Source organism: Ascaphus truei, chromosome 6 (genome assembly GCF_040206685.1).
Source record: "Ascaphus truei isolate aAscTru1 chromosome 6, aAscTru1.hap1, whole genome shotgun sequence".
Taxonomy (NCBI): Eukaryota; Metazoa; Chordata; class Amphibia; order Anura; family Ascaphidae; genus Ascaphus; species Ascaphus truei.
The window spans coordinates 102,540,319-102,563,429 of NC_134488.1; the positions used below are offsets into that span (position 1 = coordinate 102,540,319).

The following is a 23,111-nucleotide window of genomic DNA, read 5'->3' on the forward strand; positions in this document are numbered from 1 at the left end:
GAGCACCGATATTGGAACTGGTTTCTAATACATTGAGAGTTACCAATCGTTTTCAAGTATGTCCTGGGCATAGAGTTAAGACAAATAATACATGGTTACAAATACAGTTATATAAGTGAACAGGGTATACATTATATATAAGGCATAGCATGCACAGTTAGAGATGGATGGGATGATTATAAGATATATGGCGGGGACGTGGTAGAAGTATGATTGTGTTTTAAGGAGCGGGTGGCAATAAGGAAGCATGGGAGATTGGATTTGAAGGATATGGACCTGTGGTTATCTAGCACGACAGTGCAGCGAACATCCCCTTTTCGAGGTCTGGCTGAAAGCGCAAAGCTCTTTGAGCAGTTGGCCTGGGGTTAAGCAGGGAGTGTGCTGGTCCTTAAATGAAGGGAAGTGCAAGTGGGGAGTATCCTGTCACTCCAAGAACGAATGCCCGTCTTGTGGAGGTGAGGGACACTCCTCTTTGAGATGCTTCAGGAAGGTGAAAGGTAGCAAAGGGGGCACCGCAGGCAAAGAGTTTTCACAAAAGGGCAGGAACATGAATGAAGGTAAGCGAGGATGTCCTATTGGTTTGATCACCCTCCTGAAAAGGTGGCGGCGAAGCTACTGCGACACGGGTTTTCAGATGGGTTTGAATTTTTTTTTAGGGATGAAGGTGGCCATGCTTCCCTGAGGAATTTGAAATTAGTTCAGGGGTGATTAGGGGAGAATTGGGAATGGGGGTACCACTAGGGAGGATATCTCTGCTTTGGGTGGTGCCCAAAAAGGAACCCAGGGCGTTTCACCTAATCCACCATATGTCTTACACAGAGGGGACATCAGTCAATGAGGCTATTGACCATGAACAGTGGGGGTGGATTATGCATCCTTTGACAGGGCAGCGGAGTTGGTGGGGCGGTGCAGACCAGTGTCATTGATGGCAAAAACTGAATGAGGAATCAGCCTTCCACTTATTGCCAATGCACCCCAAATGTTTTCACTTATTGGGGCGCTATTTGAAGGAGAATACTTTGTGGATTTATGTTTGCCGATGGGCTGTTTCATCTCATGCTTTTATTTTGAGTCTTTTAGTACACTCTTAGATTGTGCGTTGAGGCAAGAAAGGGAATTCGTGGGTAATCCACTCTTTGAATTACTCATTTTGTGGGTCATGCTGGTACAGTTGGAAACAAAAGAAACAGCGCACAACGCCAAATAGTGAAGCAAGTATTGCTATATATTAGTAATTACAGGGTAATAAATCTGCGTACATCAAAACAGTGGAATAGGTGCATTTAGTGTGTTTCTCTCAAAGTCTCTCAGAGTCTCTCATAAGCCCAAAATTACCACCGGGAGTGATACTAGCAGGGTGAAGCCAATGGAGGCAATGGCAATATTAAAGCACTAGATAAAAATCATCCAACATGTTTCGTAGAATAAACTACTTTTTCAGGGAAGTTTATTCTACGAAACATGTTGGATGATTTTTATCTAGTGCTTTAATATTGCCATTGCCTCCATTGGCTTCACCCTGCTAGTATCACTCCCGGTGGTAATTTTGGGCTTATGAGAGACTCTGAGAGACTTTGAGAGACTTTGACTGCTCCTGAACCAACGTAGCGCCCCCGCTGAGAGAAGCAAGCTCCAGACTCTTCTGACAACAGTTGCTGAGTGGTAACTTGTGTGAAACACACTAAATGCACCTATTCCACTGTTTTGATGTACGCAGATTTATTACCCTGTAATTACTAATATATAGCAATACTTGCTTCACTATTTGGCGTTGTGCGCTGTTTCTTTTGTTTCCATTTCTTAGAGTGTGGGGGGTGTTGAGCCACCCCCTGTGTTTATAACAGCAGACGCCTCTACAAATACACGGTTATGTGATATAATTTCTTCTTATATACACCCTCACTGTGGTTATTGTGATTTATTTCTTGTTCACTTATCTATGTGGTTTAGTCACTGCACTATATTTATATTCCATATTCTGGGTTAGATAGTAGCGCACAGTATTTTCTCTGTTTTTTAATGCTGGTACAGGTGTCTGCGAGGGATTGCTGGCACAATTCCTCCCTGGGGCAACTACAACCTTCACTCACCCCCTCTACCACCAACAAACCAGGCACTGCTATTTAACCCATTCATTACCCGGTTGGCCACTAAGGTAATGAAGGTCGCCTGTTATTTTATTTTAATTACATAAGATTGAGCCGCAAGTTGCCGATCCCTCCCTGGTCTAGGGTATTTTTACCGCTGATCTGCAATCCTTGTGTAAGCTTTAGACCTAACGAAGGGAGCAGGTGCTATTCCTGCCAGTTTACAACAAGTCTCATCAACATGCTCATGTATGGGTTAGCTGTTGATTGTCTTCCTTGAGTGTGTGACCTATCTCCACTTTTGTATCCTTGTACTGTATAAACGTTCTATGGGGAATGTGCATTAGCTACCCAGCACCTCGCTCTTTACCAGGGGGCTTCATTTTGGTGAAGTGCAAGCATGCCTAGACAACTACTATTGCCTTCCTTTTAGCCTTGGCATGAAACATCATTTTGCAAAGCAAGTGGCATCAGTAATCACTGTGAGACTATCACTGATGTCACGAATATTGAGTGGGATTTTATGATTCACCCACAGCTCTGTAGTAGAGATATGTGATAATGTTCAAAACTGCTTCGCATATCATTGTTTTTTATTTCTTACATTTTGCCAGATTACCGCTAAATGTAGTGAATTTTGCCAGAATTTAAAAAAAAAAATGGCGGTATATAGTCATGTGACCCGCTGTGAAAATGGCAGCATATAAAGAGACATGTGACCTGCTGTGAAAATGCAGCATATAAAGAGACATGTGACCCGCTGTGAAAATGGCAGCATATAAAGAGACATGTGACCTGCTGTGAAAATGGCAGTAGATACAGTAGAAGATCGAATGATCTGCTGCCATTTGCTTCTATGTTGCTCTTGGGTGGGGTAAGAAGGACAAGTGCGCAGGAGAGAGAGAGAGAGAGAGAGAGAGAGGCCCAGATTTACGAAGCTCAGTTACCTCAGGGTAAATAACGCAATGTTACCTAAAACAGGAACGCACCTATTTTCTTCTCTGACTTGCAAATTATGACCTTACTTTTTCCGTTAAAATGTTCTACAGAAACCTACATTGGGGCAAGTTTGCACATCTCTAGTCTCAACTCCACAAGCCCAAGGCTAAGTCCATAGTGCAGGCGCACTATGTGGTACCTCCCTCTTACAGGCACATAGTAATATTGCATCGGAGTGAGTATCTGGAGGGAATTAAACATCTCTTATGTCTCAGCTCACCATGTTTAGAATTTTTTTTAAATTGCTTACAATACAGGTGTCTGGTACAAAATAACGCTTCGATTAAGGCAAAAGTGATGCATTTCTGGGGCAAAACAATTGCACCAAATATAAAAGAATGTGTCCTAGAGCCAGCAAGAGTGGGGGATCTAAAATGTTGGCGCAAATGAGTCAGAACTTTAACATATGTCAGGGCTCTTCAACTGGTGGCCTTGATGCTGCCCTTGGATTCTCAGCTGCCCAAACAACTAGTATAAAATTAGCAGGAGAAAAGTGCAATTTTTCACAGAAAGGGGTCTATTCTAGTATCTTCGATAAGTGACTCACCGGAGCACTTCTCGAACGAGTTTGCATGTGTAGCTATTCAGAAAGCTCCGATAACATGCCAAACATGCCAGACAAGCCGTGCGTGAGGTCAAAAATTGCTCGAACACGCAATTTTTGGCAACTCGAGCTATTCTGGCAGTTCCGAGATTCACATCGTGGTTGCAACTTGCACATTCTGACCTCGCCTCCTGATGGGATGGCAAGATGGGGTCCTCGATGTAACCCTGAAGAAAAAATTTATTTTTACAACATCGGATTGAAGCCGGGTGTCTCCGGAGCTGACACGGATTAATATCAACTGCGGAGGCCCGCTGCTTCAATCCTATGTTATAAAAATACATTTACAGGCAGCTTCATTACCTTAGCGGCTAACCAATATGTATTGGGGGGTGGTTGGGTGTATTTTAATATGTATTTTGTATTTTAATATGTATTGTGGGGATGGGGGTATTTTAATATGTACAGTGTTGAGGGGGAGTGGGGGTATTTTTAATATGTATTGGATTGGGGGGTGGGTGTCTTTTTAATATGTATGGGGGGTGTCTTTTTAATATGTGGGGTTTTTTGGTATGTATTTTGTGGGGTGGGGATTGAGTGAGAGTGGGTTATTGATGGAAGGTGGGGGCAAGTGAGACGGAAGGGAGAGAAATACATGCGGGGGAATTGAGTGAAAGTTGGGTAATTGATGGAGTGAGAGGGGGTGAGGGATCAAGAGGGAGTGAGACGGAGGGGAGAGAAATACATAGGGGGGAAATACAGGGGACTCGTGTGGTGTGAAATGGGGGAGGGGGGGCTCGCAATACTGTCGACACGGGGGGGGGGACGTAACTAGTCCTGGGTCCCGGGAAATCTGTCTGCGGCCCTCAAGGTAATGAAGGGGTTAATCCCTCCCACCCGGTAGGTATAAACACCCACCACGGGCAACTCCAACCTTTACCCACCCCCTCTATCCCCAATAAACATTAAAATACAATACAAACAGCAATACTAGCAATAATGTATTCATCCATTGATTTCTAGTGTGGTTACTATGGCCTCAATGGAATCAAAGATAACCCCAATGGCAACGAATGGGTACCCTACTACCCACCCTCTATACTATCAACAACCCCTCAACCCAACACATACAGTACAGTAATGGGCAAAATCCCTATTAGCCAGATCTGGATAATAGCGCATTTGCCCATTAAAAATAAAACATTACCCAGCCGGCATAAAGTAAATTAAAGTTGATGAAGGCCGCTCTCGTCCTCATCTTTGCCCTCCACGTCTTCTGTGGGCAGCAACATTAAAATAAACGTGACGCGGGAGATTTAAACAATGCAGAGAGACACCAGCACCCCATATCGGGGGCCTGCAACTCGGGAAGCAGGGGGTCCCCGAGGCTGAAAGGAATGCGGTTCAGCTCCGGAGACCCCCTGCTTCAATACTGTGTTATTAAAATAAAATAAAACAGTGTGATCGCCTGTAAGAGCTGTGCAGGGAGATGCAGCTCTCTCTGTGCAGTGTGATTGCCTGTAAGAGCTGTGCAGGGAGATACAGCTCTCTTTGCGCAGTGTGATCGCCTGTAAGAGCTGTGCAGGGAGATGCAGCTCTCTTTGCGCAGCTCTTACAGACAGCTGGCAAATCGCAGGGGCAGAACTTAGAAAAAGACACAGCTAAAGGCACTGCTATCCCAAGCGGTTTGGCATTTCCCTTCCTCGTGGATTCTGACTTGCGATAACTTTCTGAATACCGTGAGAACACAAATGTCAGACCGTGAGATAGGATCGTGCTAAACCATTAGTTTTGGCAGTGACAACATTAAGCTACTAGTATAGGCCCCAAAAACTCACTTGTAAGTTAAGACAGGGGTGCGCAAATTGGAGGGCGTGAAATTTTCTGGGGGGCGTGGTGCTTAAAGAAGCCCCACACTCTTCCCCAAAGCTTTGAAATTAAATGCCGGGGGAACGTGCGAGGCCTCGGTATATCACTTACATTGTCTCCGGCGGCTTCTGGCGACGCGTCGCCATGGCAACGCAGCATCAAACGACACCGCGAGCTCACATGACGTCGTGACATCAGAAACGAAAAAGTTTGCACACACCTGAGTTAAGGTAATGTACAATATATATGTATGGTACAGATAATATACATTGCAAAATGTTGAAATATTATAATCTCAAACTCTTTAAATGTATCCAGAATTACATTATAAGTTTGTGGCTCTTATACTCCTAAATGTTTTATGATCTGGCCTTCTTGGAGGACTGGTTGAAACGCCCTGATATAAAGCCTATATCTTGTATGATCAATGCTAACTACATTTTCTCTTTGGTAATAAAACATGAAATAGAATACTTTCAAATGTATGGAATCTTATTATGCCTGGTCAACTGTGCCATGGAGGTCCAGGTCGGTCTTCGGTCAGATTTTACTCCATTATACCAACGTTGCTATTAGATCAGAGAATGGGAATAGAAAGCCAAGGTTGGATCATTCCACACATTTGATTGTCACCCAAAGTTTCCCCTTATTACAGGTTTTCATGGCAGGATAAATGGTACATGTTTTAATTGTATGTAGAATATAATCTTTGACTTGGAATATGTTTGTTTACATTGTTTGGTGGAGAAAATAGTCAACGTTTACAGCAGCAGGCAGCCTCTTCCTTGTCATTTCCTGTAAATACCCCCCCCTCCTCCATCATCTCTCTTTTCCCCTATCATTCATTCACCATAATCCAAGTCTAGCTTCACGTCACAACTACATGACTGTGCCAGAAACAGCTGAGAGGAAGCCTTCTCAAGTCAAACGTCATGATAAGGACCAGCTGTCCGGCACATTGGCCCTCTATAGCAAGCAACTTTAAACAAACCTCATCACAGCAGCCCCCTCATCCTGCTGGTGAAATCAATATCTAAACCTGCGTAAGAGAGGAAAGTACGGAGCTCTTCAAAGCACTTCAACTTTCAGCCGCATCACCAAGATTTATACACATATATTCTTCATGATGGGGAAATGTTTATAGGAAGTGTTGTGTACTCATGTAAGAGCGGAGATAATAATGTACTTTTCCTTGAAACTTAACCAAAATACTTTACACATTGCTGAATGTCATTACCCACTTACCAGTTACAACTCATTCTACTTTTACTGGTTTGGACATTAAAGAGACAGTGCCATGCAGAAGGCCCCAAAAATGGGGCCGCTTATCAGTCCGATTGAGTTCCTTAGATGTAAACACTTTAAGAGCATTATTCTATATTGTCTGAAGTTGTTGTTTGTGACGTTTACAGCTGGAAATTTCCATTGAAGAGATGGATTGTAGGGCCCCCCAGAACTGAACCATGACATTTCTAGCTCTGGCAACCCGTCTTGTCCTGAGATGTATACCTTTTTTATGTGCCAGTGTTTCTGGTCCAATTATTTGGGAAATCAATATGGCTGCCATCGAAACCTCGATCCCACAAGCCAATAGGAAGCCTCCATGATATCTGAGTATGACATCGCAGCTTCCTATTGGGACAGTGATCTTCTTTGATTGACTTTCTTTTTACTGGTAAATAACATATCTGAGTAACCACAGGGACACTGGAGATAGGAATACTGCAGTACAGGTCCAGAGGACCCCCAGTTCTGATTGCTAAAAAAATTCTATATAAAAATAGGGGGATTACTGCTCTTGAAAACTAGTTTTAGAATTTGGGAGAAATACTGATATTAGGGACCCAATAATGTCCCACCACAGTGCACAGCTTTATAATCAGCTGTGATCACTGCAACTTTTGCATTGCTGTTGCATGCTTTCCACAGCTACTGTACTAGTATATGTACTGTGTTATATATTCAATGGTTATATAATATTGTGCTTTCATAATTAGGCTTCTAAACCTTGTATTATAACATGTTAAAATCTGTACCAAAGGCGTTAGTTAGATAGAGTGGTTGACACTTTATTGCAACTATTTATTTAATTATATCACAAAGCTGAATTACACCATTAAGTGACACTCTTTCATTTATAATGTTCCTGCAAACAATAACTGTCACTTCTATAACAGCTGCAGAATATCAACTTGCTTCCTATGTGCACGGAAAATTGTTTTTCTTCATAACAACCGCGTTTGTTCCTAAGTAAGCAAATGCCTTAATCTTTTGTCATATTGAATGTTAAGTGCTACAGTATTTTGTACTTCTTAATGCACTTTGTAAGAAAAATAAAATGAATTGGAAAGTAGTCAGATTTTTGTCCTCAAAGTTGAACCGACTAATATTGTGTTTCTTAACCCTCAGTAGCAGAATTGGATGTAATGGTACAATATACTGCAGATTGTAGCTTGTATATTTTGTTTACAGATCATTTTGGACCGCAAACTATGAAAATATAAAATAGGCTTAGCATTACGGTGTAAAAAATAACACCTCAATCATTATTTTATACCATTTTATTAATGAGTTTATCATAGAGCACTATATCACCCCTTTTGGATAATATAACTCTGCTGCAGAAGTTATATTTTATGAACACATCAGATCTGTTAATCTCTCGCTGGGGCTACCCCAGGGTCTGTCCTGGGACCTCTTCTCTTTACACACTCTCTCTAGGCGACCTGATCATATCTCTTTGGTTCAAATACCACCTCTATGCTGATGACACACAAATTTACGTTTCAACCCCTGACCTTACACCTGCTTTACAGGCCAAGGTCTTTGAATGTCTCTCCGCTATATCATCCTGGGGGGCCGCCCGCCGACTCAAACGTAACATTTCAAAGATGGAGCCCCCTCACACTTCCTCCCAAGCCTGACCTTACTGCCCTTCTACATTACTGTTGACAGGACCGCCAACAGGAAGGGGGGGGGGAGACAGGACAAGTGTCCTGGGCCTGGTGGCTGTGGGGGGCCAACCGCAGGAAGAGGCCAGGAAGGCAGGCCCCCGGCTCTCCCCCAGCTGCGGGCCTCCCTCACTGACTGTCCCATGCTCTCTGGGCTGGGCTCAGCTTCCGGCGTGCACCGGCATGAGAGAGAGGCCCGGTGCACGCCAGCATAAGAAGCTCAGTGTCAGAAAGTGAGTGAGGGAGGCTAACAGCTGGGGGAGACCTGGGACCCAGTGGCAATGACAAGGCTGGCAGCCGGGTCCCCCGCAGCCACCAGGCTGGCTAAAGGCCTAAGACCATCCCTAACGTAAGTCTGTATTTGGGTGGGGGGGGGGTTTAAAAAAATGTATTTGGGGGGTGATATGTATTTGGGAGGTGGGGGGGTTATATGTATTTTGTGGGGGCATTGTGTGAGGGAGGGAGAGTGATAGGAGAGGGGGGGGAGGGAGTGAGTGCGGAAAAGAGGGAGTAAGAGTACGATGCAGGGGAGAGAAATAAATGCAAGGCGGTGGAAGATTGAGCGAGAGTGGGGTAATTGATGGAAGGGGATAGTGAGAGGAGAGAGGGGGTGAGTGAGGAAGAAAGGGAGTGAGGCAGAGGGGAGAGAAATACATGGGAAGAGAGGGGAATAGAGGGGGCTTGTGAGGTGTGAAAAGGGGGGTTTGCAAGACCGCTGACACGGGGGTAGGTGGGGCTGTCTTAATTCTAGTCTTGGGCCCTGGGAAATTTGTCTGCAGCCATGACAGTTGGCAGCACTATAATACACCCAGTATCACAAGCACACTGCCTAGGGGTCACATTTGACTCCTCCCTTCCATTCTCCTCTCACATTAGCAATGTAGCTAAAAGCTGTCGTTTTTTCGTCCGTAACATTGCAAAGATTCTCTCCTTCCTCTGAAGCACTGCTGCTTAAACTCTAACGTAGGCCCTCATTCTCTCCCATCTCAATTATTGTAACCTTCTAATGTCCAGCCTTCCTGCCTCTCACCTGTCTCCCTACAACTGTCTCTATCCTAAACGCTGCTGCTAGAATCACTTAACTCTCTCCTACTGTAAATCTGTCTTCGTGTCTTAACCGCTGAAATCCCTCTCCTGGCTTCCAATTAAATCCCATATTACCCACAAAATGATCTTCCTCTCTTTTAAGGCTATACACTCTTCTGCCCCTCCTTATATCTCAGCCCCAATTTCTCACTCACTGCCCCACACCTCTGGAATGCCCTTACCCTCAATATCCAACTACAGTAGCACCCTCTCTCTCCACCTTTAATGATGATGATTGAGACCATGGTAGCAGTGCTTCCTATAAGTCATAAGACATGACGCGTTAGAGCATTTCTCTTTTCCTGTTCATGTGCCATTACTGTACATTTTTTTGCAATTAGCACAGGCGGTCCAGGTCTGATTTTTCGTGCTGTGCTCCGCCATCACATTTTTTCCTGCTGCTAGAAGAATCAAAAGCATCAAATTCCCGGATTTGGAGTTGGATCCCAATCAATGGGATGGTGGATCACCACTCCAAATTGTTTGGGTAACTGTGCCCAGTACTGCAGAAAATAACCACATTTGGGCTAATCTCCTTAGCAGGACAAATGCACTGGGGAATATTGTCCGCATGGTGGATATGCTGAAGAAGCGCTGGGCAGACAGTCAGACAAAAATAAAGAAATAACTGGCTGACCATGCTGCACAGGCAAGGCGGTCAGGAGCGGGACACCCACCACAACTGACTATCAACGTATGAGACACATATGATGGAAGTCATATCACCTTCCCAGGTAGTAAGGCTTCCATCGCTGGTGGATACTGGGGGATCTTCCTCAGGATAACCTGATAAGTACGGATCATTAGAATCTTATTTGCATATGCGTTACCCTAATGTCCGCAGAAATGCATCGATATGTTATTTCAGTGGTTAACTCTAGGTTATTGTAACGTTAGTCTCTGTGGTGCATAGGCGTTAGGAATACATTTATAATGGTTAACGTTACGTTAAATAGGGTAACGGAGCTTCATGCACCTGGGCCATAGGTCCATATTTACTAAGTGGAGCTATTCCAGAATTGAATGGGCTATAAGATGACCTATGAAATAGCACTGCTAAGTAAACATGGCTCATTGTGTCTATAAAATCCTGTATACAGCTCTGCACACACTATACTGTCAGCACTATATGAGTAAAAATATATTATGTCATGGGATCAATATGAAGCTAATCCACATGTTGGTTCAGTGCCTGATTTAAAGACATTTTAAACATGCTAAACACGGGAGGAAGCGGTTTAGACCTCATTCTATAAAATGTACTCAACATTTACGCTTCTAAAACCGAAAGGTCAGAGCATCTTCTAAAGTTAATACAAAGCAGTGTTTGCCTTTGTCTGGAAATAACATTGCAGTGTAATGGCTCTCACCCCCATGTAGTACCATCACATTTTTTATAACTGCACATTAATAAAGAAACACATCTGGCATTATTTAATCCTAATGTGTCTGTGAACCAGAACGACATCGCAGTTGGGCCAGTAAGGGACTCTCATACCACTTAATTCTCAGAATAACATTGTTTATTCAGGCAGAAAGGGGAACAGCTTCGCAGGCACTTAGCGCACAAGTACACAAACAAGCTTCCTCCTGGCTCCTTTTCCGTAGGGTGTGAAGTCCTGCAGTTCCCAAGAAAATCCCGCTGGGCAACGCTGTTTCCTTACTTCTTCATTAGAGTGGGTTTGAGACCCCGCAGTTCTCAAGAACATTCTCTGGGCAACTCCTCTCTGCAGGCTGTGGAGTACCCAGGAAAATACCTCTGGCAACTTGAACCCTTCAGCCCTTCTCAGGTTCAGGAACAGGGAGCACTGAGCTTATGCAATGTCCTGTTTTTTAGGGCTATCTTGCTCAGGAGTAGAGTGGGGCAAACCAGTCCAAATCTGTTTCCCCGAATATCCTGGATTTTTTATCTGATTCCCCCCACCAAAAAACGCCTGTGGGTTGGGCACTAAAAAATCTGAGCAAACTGTTAAGAATGCTGCCGGTATCTCTCTGCTGTTGTAAATGTCCCGCGTCACACTGGCCAATAGGAATAAGTGACGTCATCAATTGCGGCTTCCTATTGGCCCGTGTAACTGGGACATTTAAACAGCAGAGAGCAGCACATAGGACAGTAAGTATTTCGGAAAGCAGGGGGTCCCCTGAACTGAAATGAATGGGGTTTAGCTGTGGAGACCCCCTGCTCCAATCCTATTTTTAAAACAAAACAAAAAAAAGCTAATATTTTATCACCTACTCTAGGCTGGTGTTTGTGATGTTGCTCATCTCTAACCAAGAGAACTACCCGCGGGGCTGAGGCAGAATATGAGAACTGACCACAGGCCTTGGGACTGTCCTGATTGGGAGAATATCCAGGTCACAGTTCCAAGGTCAGAGCAGGGTGCAGCAGCATATTCATGGTTGCAGGAGAGAGGTAAAGGAAATCCAAGGGCAAGCAAAGGTACAAGATCCAGGAGTATAAAGATCAGACACCTTGCTCGGGCACTGGCTGAGCGTAAATGAATTCCCTATTACAGCCTAGCCCAGGTGAAGCCAATTACAGTCACCACCTAGAGATGGGCATAAGAAGTCATCACGGCTATTTTGGTTGAGGGCAAAGTGAGGTTACTTCCTATTTTTCTCCATCTTAGAGGAAGCAAAGCAACCCTCAGATGTCAGCCATGCTGGTAGAGGCAAAAGACCATGGCGGCGGACCCTGAAAGAATCTCCCCCTCCAGGAGCGGACTCCGGAAAATCCAGGGTGGGTTTTGAGAGAAACTTTCTGTGGAAACCCAGGAGTAGTGAAGGGGCGTAGATGTCCCTGGAATCTAGGATCTTTCTTTAAGGGCCATACCTCCTCTAATACACTAATACTGGAGCTTGTTTTGAGACATCTGGGCATCTAACACATGCTGGACCTCAAAGTCCTGTTGACCATTCACTGACACAGAATTGGGAGGAGAAACAGGGGAAGAAAAGGAATTTTGGATGAATGGTTTGAGGAGGGAGACGTGGAAGACGGGAATCTTGTGGCTGGCGAAAAGCTCCTCTGCTTGATTGAACATTCCAGGCAGTCCTGGGGTAATGGCATTTATAGCTATCTTCTTGTCCTTGGTAGTGTCAGGGTTTTGTAGGCAAGAAGCTTGACAGTCCTGACCACACACTGTTACTTGTAACGTAGACCACCTAATCTGTGGATTCTGTTGCTGGAGATAGTGGCACTTTAAGATGCGATAGAGGCAGAGGCAAGAAGAGCATATTTGGAGCCTCTCCTGTTGAGACACTCTAGTATCACCAATTTTCATGGGTTCCATTGGGTCACAGCCAATGGAAAATTAGTCGAAGACATTCTGAGTGTGAATTTTCGCACACTGTCATTCCTGGATCCTAAAGTCCATGCAGATGCAAATTGCGATCAGTTCATCAAGGTGCTTAGGAGTCTCCCGGCTCACCAACTCATCCTTGAGCAGTTTGCTGAGCCCCTGCCAGCAGACAGTCAGTAAAGCCTCATTGTTCCACCCCGTCTAGGCTGCGAGTAGCGAAATTCTATCGCATACTGGCCTACTGTCCAGATCCCTTGGCGTATACAAAGCAGTGATGCTCAAGCAGACGAAGTACACATGGGGATGTCGAAGACTCTTTTGAGGGCCTGAACAAAAAGCAGAGAGTCGTTCACCATACCGTTGTGGAGTCAGAATGCACTGCTCACAAGGCGCAAGAGGTGGAGGTGTAGAGGCCGTAGTCCGATCTACTGGAAGAAGAAACGAGGCAGGGAACCTCTGTAGAGAATCGAGGTGACTAGAGATGTCTGCAAAAAAATGGTGATTATGGCCAATTGCTGGTCCTGATTAGACAGAGGTTGATCATGGTCTCCCAGTACATGACCTAGAGCAAAAATGGCCTTCCTTACCTCTGTGCTGTCCATGGCCTGAGCCAATGTGACGTTGCTCGTCTTTAACCAGGAGGCTAACCCACAGGGCTGATCAGTCAAGAGGTCAGAGACCAAAATGATTTTTTGGTATAAACATCAGTGGTTACGTTAGTAGCATCAGGGGTACCGTGATGCAGGCTGTCTGATCCTCTGTGCTTCTAAGGGGTTATTATTATTTTTTTAGGAGGCAGATGTTTTTAGGAGGCAGATTGGCCATTGACTGCCAATGTGTTTATCTATGCCCTAAAGATAAATACAGTGACAGGCAATGTATTTTTAGGCAAATGGTTGTTTTTAATTAATTGTTATGTTTTGTATTTGCGTTTCTTATTTGAGTTAATTGTTATGTATTTGTAGGGCTTGTTTTTATTAAATTTGTGGGTTGTTTAGACTTTTGGTTTGTTTTATTGTTGTATTGTTTAGGTGATTGGCTTCTTTAATTTTTGTGTTGTTTAGGTGCTTGGGTTTTTGTTATCGTTGTGTTATTTAGGTTATTGGTTTCTTTAATTGTTGTGTTGTTTAGGTGCTTGTTTTTTTATTGTTGTGTTGTTTAGGTGCTTGTTTTTTTTATTGTTGTGTTGTTTAGCTGCTGGTTTTTTTAGTTTGCCCATTGACTGTCATAGATGCTTATCGTGCCCATATTATATGGGCATGATGTACCACTATGCCAATCAGTGGGTAGAGGGTGGAGGTAGATGCCCTGGGATGGGTGGTTAGGCCGCCCGGGTGCGGAGCGGAAGAGGGGGGTTAACCCCTTAATTATTTTAGCGGTTACGAATGGAGGAAGATAAGGATGGCCTTCATCCTGGCAGGGGTAAGTAGAAGTTTTATTTACTTTATGCGGGCTGGATAAAGTTTTATTCTGAATTGGCAAATGCCCTATTATCCAGATCTGGATAATTGTAATTTTGCCCATTACTGTACTGTAATTATATGGTTGTTGGGGGTAGAGGGGGTGCCCATTCATTCCCATTGGGGTTATCTTTGCTCGCCTTGAGGGCATAGGTATCCACACTGGCAATGAAAGGGTGGTTTGGCTAGTATTGTGTTTAAATGTTTATTGTGGGTAGCGGGGATGGATGAAGGTGGTGTTTGGCCCGCGGTGGGTATTTATGCCTTAGAGGTGGGTAGCGGGAGGGCTTAACCCCATCATAACCTTAGCGGTATTAACCACTAATATAATGAAGGGTTAACTTCTCTCGCAACCCCCCGCAAAGCCTAAACACCCACCGTGGGCCAAACAACTCCTTCATCCACCCCCGCTACCCACAATAAACATGGCACTGGTAGTTAACCCCTTCATTACCTTAGCGGTTATTCATGGTATTCATGGGAGACTAAGAGGAAGAAAACAGATGGCTTGAGTGACCATTAATATTTACAATGAAATTACCAGAACAATGACAGACGCAATTAGTGTCTTTTATGTTCTTTTTGTAAATTCACCACACATTTGTACTAAAAAATAAATAAGGTACATTTTTCAGCGATAGATCAGATAAGGGTTTCTTTGCTGTCGCACTTTATCAAAGTCTACCCCGATGCAATTTTATTATTAATATTATTACCTTCTATTTGAATGGCGCAAACATATTCCGCAGCGCAGTACAATGGGGGAGGCAGGGCAATAACATTGTATGACAAAAGATGTATATGTTAAGACAAACTGAGACAAAAGGCAGGTGGTCCCTGCCCTAAGGAGCTTACAATCTAGAAGCACATGACATTTTGTGAAATCCGGAAAGGAAACTATTATTTACTGGTAGTATTACACTGTTTGTGTACGAGAGCTTAACCACTGTAACGGAGCTGACCACGCAATTTCTTCCTGCTCCTAATCTACTGTCACTCTAACGGTGGTGGCAGTATTTTCCCCGCTACTACTGCTCCTTACAGTGAACAAACGGAGAAGCTTGTCCAGGCATGTTGCATGGTTTGTGTGTGTGCGTTTCCTGTTTATTGCATAATTGTGCATCTGTTTACGTAATTTTTACAAGCAAGAGCCAGTATTTAAACATTCTCTTTTTTTAAAGGGAAGCCAGGAAACAATACTTGCCTAGGGATTAAGGCATTTATATTCACTTAACGGTGCTGTTAGATTGGAATCCCTTCTGGGCAGGGACTCCTTTTATGTTATGTTATATTATTATGTCACGTGTATTACGGCTGTGAAGCACTATGTACATAGATGGCGCTATAAATAAAGATATACATACATACATTGCCTAAGACACCTTCTGGATCCAGAAGACATTGTATGGCCCATTCACGGGGTTATTCACTAAGCGGTGTTATAGAACTTCCAGCATAGGAAGACACTTTATGGCCCATTTAAGTGAATGGACCACATGTCAGTGGGCTCCATAAGGTGTCTTGTGGCCAGTCACTGCTTAGTAAATATGAGCCAAAGTGTCTTCCAGCCCCGGAAAGTGTCTTTTGGACTAGCACTGCTTAGTAAATATGGCCAAAAATGCTTCAGTTTGTTTGCACATACTGCACATGCTATCAAATATTACAAACTCTTAAACATTACTCAGATGATACTCGTAAAGAAATCCAAAAAGTTTCAGTCTCCAAGACTTCCTGCTTCAATACTATGCAAAAAAGCAGAGCTTTGTTACCTTAGCGGCTAACCGCTAAGGTAATGAAGGGGTTAACCATCACAACCAGGTTTGTTGATGGTAGAAGGGTAGGTGAAGGTTATAGTTGCCAGAGGGAGGGTGGTAAGGCCTCCCGGGAAGGATTAACATCCCCCCCCACTCCCCCCCACCCGAGAGGCCTAACCAACCTCCTTGGGGCAATTACCCCCTTCACCCATCCCCTCTACCACAACACCCACAGGAATGGGCAAAAGAGGTGGCTAATAGCGCTATTGCCTATTCAAATAATCATTACAGTACAATACAATAAAATATATTACTATAAAAAAACACATTACTATAAAACAAATACTATAGCCATTTAATTCATTGATTATCCCTGTGGTAATCTATGCCCTCTATAAAGGGGAGTAAAACCGCTCATCCGTGTATGTATATATATGTATATAAAGAACAAACAACAGGTGCTCAGAGGGAAAAATGACTTATATAGCAGAGTAGAACCCAAGAGGATCAAAAAGGCTCCCTCATATACCGAGCACTCAATGTTGGAGTGTAGTAGTAAGACTCACAATGGTCTATCAGATCAATACCATTGACATGGCAAAATAGGCCTATCGTGACCGGAAAAAACTAGGAAAAATAATTATTTTTTAATCAAATAATTTCAAATATCCAAGTTAAAAACACATATAAACCATTCAAACATTAAAATAACCCCATTGTGAAGTGGTAAGGTAAGCAATAAATCAATTAGTTTCAAGACAGTAGAAAATAAAATACATTACAATTAAATAAAAACAAACATTTGCCAAAAAATGCTTTGATTGACAATGTGTTTATTTATGCCCCTTTGAGAGTACAGGTAACCACATTAACAATCAATGGGCATCCTAAAACAATTGTGGCTATCTGCGCCCCCCCCCCCTTGAAGGCATAGGTTATCAGTGACAATTATTGAGTTTATTGCCTACTGTGTATTGATTTATATTGTTTTAAACACAAATGGGCAAAAGCACTATTAGCCATATTTGGCTACTAGTGCTTTAGCCCATTTGTATATGTGGTGATGGGGGAAGAGGGGTGGGGGTAGTTGCCCCTGGGAGGGTGACTAGGGGGGTTAACTCCTTAATTACCATAGCGGTTAAAAACTACTAAGGTGATTAAGGGGTTAATGGTCAGTAGTTAGGGTTTTTTTTCAGTGTTCATGCCACAGAAGACAAGGAGGACAAGGAGGACAAGGAGGACGAAGATGGACAGACTTCATCCTGGCAGGGGCAAGTACAACTTTTATTTACTATAGGGTTGCTGGCTGTTTTATTTTTATGAGCAAATGCGCTATTATCCAGATATGGATAATAGGACTTTTACCCATTACACTGTGAGTTAGGGAGGGGGAGGGGTGGTGTTGTTGGGTATTGCTTGCCCATGTAACCTGTGGGCATAGATTACTACAGTAACAATCAATGGATTAAATGGCTAGAGTATTTTTTTTCATAGTAATGTATTTTTTTATAGTAATGTATTTTATTGTATAGCACTGTATTGATGTAAGGAATCGGGGGCCACGTCCCCTGCGACGTGACCCCTCCTTACCCACTACCAGTACTGCAGCTGCTGCTGCCTCTGCCCCTCTTCGCGATCCCTGCCGGCGCGCAGCACTTCCTGCTACTCAGGCCGCGGCCGCCATCTTGGATTCTCACGCCGGCGTTAGAGCGTGCATCTATCCCTGGCACTTGTAACATGTGCACCATGCCTGCCTCCGCCCCCCGCTGCGCCGGGAGTTCTTGCCACGCCTCTTGCACTCTCAGCTGAGCCCTGTTACTCCCAGCCTCTCAGGAGCTGCTCCTCATCACGCCCCCGTCCGGATTGGTGGATACCGCATTAAATACCATGCTCTGTCACTTCCTCCTTGCTCTGCATAGCTCCTTGCTTCCTGTGTAGCCTGGAAACTGTGTCTTGCTCCTGTTTGTCTTTACCCCTACAGATTTGAACCGGCTTGTCTGACTTACCTCTCTGGCTCCAGACTTCGGCTTACCCATCACGATTCTTACCTCTCAGACCCTTGGACACGGAAACGGATTTGACTACGGAACTCTCTATACTCCTGAACACGGCAAGTACAACGACTATTCTAAATCTTAACCCAGGCCTGGCCACGCTACAACCACATCCCGGACCCGCTCCCTCTGCTGTCGCTGTGTATATTCAACATCCCACCTCAGTACAGGGGACTGGCCTGGTCTGCGGGCTGCACAGCGTGACATTATGCAGAGCCCAACAGAAACAGACCTGACTGAGGTGGGCCAACTAATCAGGGAACTTGCGCTTTGCATTGATACTTTGGGAACTCAGATCACAAGCCTGGTACAACAGCTTTCACAGCTTTCACTACAGCCTATTCTGCCACTGGCCCTAGCCTCGCAGGGTGACAATCGAACCCCTGACCGGACTGCCGAAAGGGCTTTTTCGCCGGAATGAGGGCCTTTGCTACTACTGTCGATCTCCTGAGCATACAGTACGTTTTTGTCCTTTAAGGCCCAAACACGACCAATGGGGCAAGAGGGACTCATTTTGGGGTCAATATCTTCTCACCCTATCTCTGAAGAGGAACTCCCTAAGAGAATTATGCTTCCAGTCTCGCTTGAAGGTCCGAATTTTCTCGTAACCACCGCCGCTTTTCTTGATTCAGGTGTCGGTGGTAACTTTGTGGATCAAGATTTTGCTACTCATAACAAAATTCCGCTCATCGCTAAGAAGTCGCCGATTGGCCTCGAGGCTATTGATGGTCGTCCTTTGCAACCTGCCTTCATCACGTTAGAGACTCTTCCTCTCACCCTTTCTGCCGGTACTCATGAGGCAAAGAGATGAGAGAACGATAACGTGGGCGTTCGACATGTCTTTCCTGAATACGTTAGTCTACCCTGATACACACTGCTATAAGATCTTCAAGGTCGGAGGGCCTCTCTTGAGCGGCTAACTCATTCTTCAAGGATTTAGAGAGTCCTTGCCAGAAGGCGGCGGATAAGGCCTCGTTGTTCCAACCTGTCTCCGCAGCAATTGTCCGGAACTCCAAAGCGTATTTAGCCACCGACCTGTGCCCCTGCGAGATATGAAATAAAGAAGAAGCAGCAGTAATCTTACGACCAGGGGTGTCAAACACTTGTCGAAATGCCTTCTTAAAATCCGCAAAGTACAGTGTAAGTTCTGGTCTTAGTTCCCAGATGGGAATGCCGAGGCTAGAGCCTCGCCCGTCAGCAATGCAATGATATAAACTACCTTAGTTCTGTCGGACGATAAACGGGTGGGCGTTAGTTCGAACTGTATGTCGCATTGATTTAGAAAACCCCTACAACCATGTGGATCACCTGCATATCGGTTTGGCGTAGGGAGGCATGGTTCCAATGATGCTGTAACCTCTGAGGAGGCAGAAGACAAATTAGCAGGCCTGATAATTCTGGATTGGGGCTGCTGGAGAGAAAGTGTAGAGACCTTTCGAACCAGGGAAGCAAATTGATTATCCAAAATGTGAAAGCGTGCAGAGATAGAGGACAGGCTTGGCCCACCTCAGGGGGTCTGGGTTTGTTGGGCTCAGCATACTGTAATGCTCGTGCTGCCCATGAACCAGACAAGACCCCGGTACTGAGGTGGGAAGGAAGAATACCACACACCCACAGCAGCTGAGGAGTGCCGGCGGGTGGTAGTTAGTGTTGCCGGGTCTGGGCTGTAGAGAGAGGGTTAGTTGGTATTCTCGCCGGGTCCAGGGTAGGAGATAGTAGAATAGAAGTCCGTAAGCCAAGGTCTGGGATAGAGAGAGCAGTGTAGTCAGTATCCGTAGAGCCGAGTTCAGGGTTGGAGAGGTACACGAAGTCAAGGGAATGCCGAGGTCCAAATCAAGAGTGGGTTCGTAGACAAGCCGGATCAATAACAAAGAGAAACTGCAAGACAAGAGGAGAACTAGGCACAGGACACTGGACAGCACTAGGCTACGAGGTGTTATGCTGAGCGCTGACTGAGAGTGAGCAACGGGTATATATGGGAAGAGGAACCAATAAGGAAGGGGGCGGAACGGAGGTGCGGTCCTAGCGACGACCGGGATAGGGCACAGGAGACAAGAAGGTAATCAGTACTTGCCTCGTGGCTCGTGAACATGGCGCGACGTCACGCATATGGGCTGCGCTCGCAGAATGTGTGACGCGACGGCGGGGGCGGAGTTGAGCTCCGTGGAGCGTGCATAAGAGGAGCGGGTATGCGCGCCCTCTGTAAGTAGAGCAGGATTGCATACACGGACAGCAGAGGGTAAGTTGGGAACACGCCCCAAGGAACGTGTTCCCCGATACCTTACATAATATAACTCTATGCCCAGGGCATGAAAACGAGAGGTAACCTCAATGTATTACTTCTTGGTAAACCATTTTTATAAATAAATAAATACTCTCCTACATCCCTCTATTTGCTGAGATCCATATGAGATATACTCTGCAGGTTACACCTGTTACCCTATATGAATATCTATGCCGGTACTTACCCCACACTATATGCAGCCTATGTATAGTCATTGGGTCTAATAACTACATATATACTCTCTGTAGGGCTATCAAATAACAATACTATTCTTATTACGTTACCTTAACTCTCTTTATTTCACTCACCCCATCACATGCCTGCGTTGGATGTCTGTATGGATTGCACAGTATATTTGCCTCATGGGGATCCTGGCATATAGGGTTTATGATGCCTCATATCCCACTACCTTTTCTGATCCATATTGACTATAGAGGCAGATCTTTTAGGAGCAATACTGTACATTCCTACACCCCTCTACATGTCTTGAATAAAAACAAGATATATTCATCAACACTCCAAAGAGTTAAATATCGTATAATTCTTATGGATCTCTATACCCATACCATACTTACCTTATTCTTCATCCACACCATCTTCTCAGTCTAAGGCCTGGGACATAGTGCCCCAAACAGTGCTGAGGCGCGCTGAGGCTCATGGAAAGCGGTGCCTTAGACACCGCGCACCGTCAGGGGGCGGGCCAGTGACGTTACGGAGCTGGTTCGCCCTCATTGGGCGAACCGCTCACGTGACCGGCCCTGCGCTCCGGCAAGCAGGAAAATCTCAAACCTCCGTCAGACACACGCTTCCCCAAGCGTGCGGACGCGTGCGCAAGCCCCTGCTAAAGCCGCTCTCATTGCGGCTGCAGGGGCTCAGTGCCGAGCAGCAGCACGGTTCAGCACGCGTCAGCGCATAAGCGCTGACCATGTCCGAGGCCTAAGTGAGATACTTAAACTTTTTGGCCAAACAATGGTCACGCTTTACCTGTTATATGGGCTAACCTACTATTTCTTACCACCATTAACAGTTGTATTGGTGTACACCATTAATAGACACCCCATTCCAATAGGGTCTGTCATAACAGATTGTATCCTTACCATTGGCTAAATGCTGATCCACGCCTTATGTAAGGTACTGTACTTATGCAGGCTTTTTGGTACTGACTTGACTCCTCCCCCCCATGGAGAATGCTGTGTCACGCGAAACATATGTCTGGGATTTTATGACGTCACAACGGTGATGTCTAGGGGCGTGGCGACACCATCTTTGGATCTCCACTAAGCGGCTAGTATCGTGGTTTACTCGAGCATTTAGCATCCGTATTCACTTATAGATGCATATACTCAGCTCCTGTTCTGAAAGTCTGCATAGATGATCCTTTTCCTACGCTAAAGAGTATATCTGGTTTACTCATACATTGATCTATGCACGTGATCACAGGCTCTGCATTTGCCTCACAGAGCTTGACATATGTTTGCACTGCTCTAACTGGTAGTGTGATTTCACGTGTTTCCAGTCACTATGTGGCTAATTGTGTCTATTCTGTATTCAGGCGCCTAGGAGTGTGTTCTCAGGAATTTTCTCTTTGAAGGGGTTTTCTTTCTTCCATCAACACCCACTGATACTATATGATTATATATTATATATTACAAGAACAACCCATATAGGTGTCCTGATGCAATATACAGTATCTTCCCTACGCTGAGGTTTATCTATACAGTATACTAATCATACATTTATTCCATTGGACTATCTGTCCTGAGTCTGGAGATATATTAAGACTATTTGAGACATTGTAACTGGAACACTTGATCCAATACATGGATCTAGGTCGCCACCCTGTGGAGGATTTGTAACATTGTTTCACTGTATATAGTTTCCTTTCAATGTTAGAATTCATGATGTGATTAAAGTTTTATTATTTTCATTCGTAGGATCCTATGTGTGTCTCCTCAGGTGGTTATTTGAGTCAGTTATCTACCCTAAGGTTGATCATACAACCTAGTGGATGAGATATGGAGATATCTTGGACTCATATGGTTCTTTTCCTTATTTCCACACCGAGTGCATTTGATAGGACCTTTTTTTTTTTTACCCTTCTGGGGTCACACCTGCATGTATATATAGGCTCTCCTCATAACCCACTTTCTCTCATTCTCTCTTCTCCTCATAACTTACTTTCTCTCTCCATCTGTGAGTGTCAGCTCTCTCCTAAACCCATCTCACTGTCACCTGGGCTGTCTCCCTGTGTGCCTCTCAGACTGGCACTACCTATATCTGTGTCTGGTCTCAGACTACCACTAGATGTCGCTCTGTGTCTCTGTATCAGAATGGCAGTTGGACTGTTCGGTGTCTTTCAAACTGACAGCCTGCTTCAATATTCCACCAAGTCGTCCTGCCATCCAAAGCAATATCTCCTGTCAAGTGTTGCAGACCAGGGACAGCGTCTCCCATTCCCCATTGCACCATGTGATAGGTGGAGCAGACAAACTGCATTATTCACAGTATATACACATTTGTAGCAGGGGCTACATACATATAATACACACACACACATATATATTGTGATGCCCACATCACGTCGCAGGATCTTTTAGTCCCAGATTAAGGCCGGAAACATTGTATTTATCTACACAGGGTTTATTTACAGGGTTAAATTATACCCCAACAGACTCACTGTCCCTTTAAGTCAAAGCAAATCATAAAAACAACACCTACTCC

At 44.6% G+C, this 23,111-nt stretch overlaps 1 protein-coding gene across 1 annotated transcript in view; it reads right to left on the reverse strand.

Annotated features, from left to right (window-relative positions):
- The window catches only part of LOC142497532 (fibroblast growth factor 21-like), a 50,880-nt gene extending 28,147 nt beyond the window's left edge, over nucleotides 1-22,733 (reverse strand). Inside the window, exon 1 of the mRNA XM_075605445.1 lies at nucleotides 22,569-22,733. Coding sequence (XP_075461560.1) covers nucleotides 22,569-22,581 — 13 coding nt within the window. The 5' untranslated portion in view covers nucleotides 22,582-22,733. The remainder of the gene's footprint in view (nucleotides 1-22,568) is intronic.
- Nucleotides 22,734-23,111: the final 378 nt, after the last annotated feature.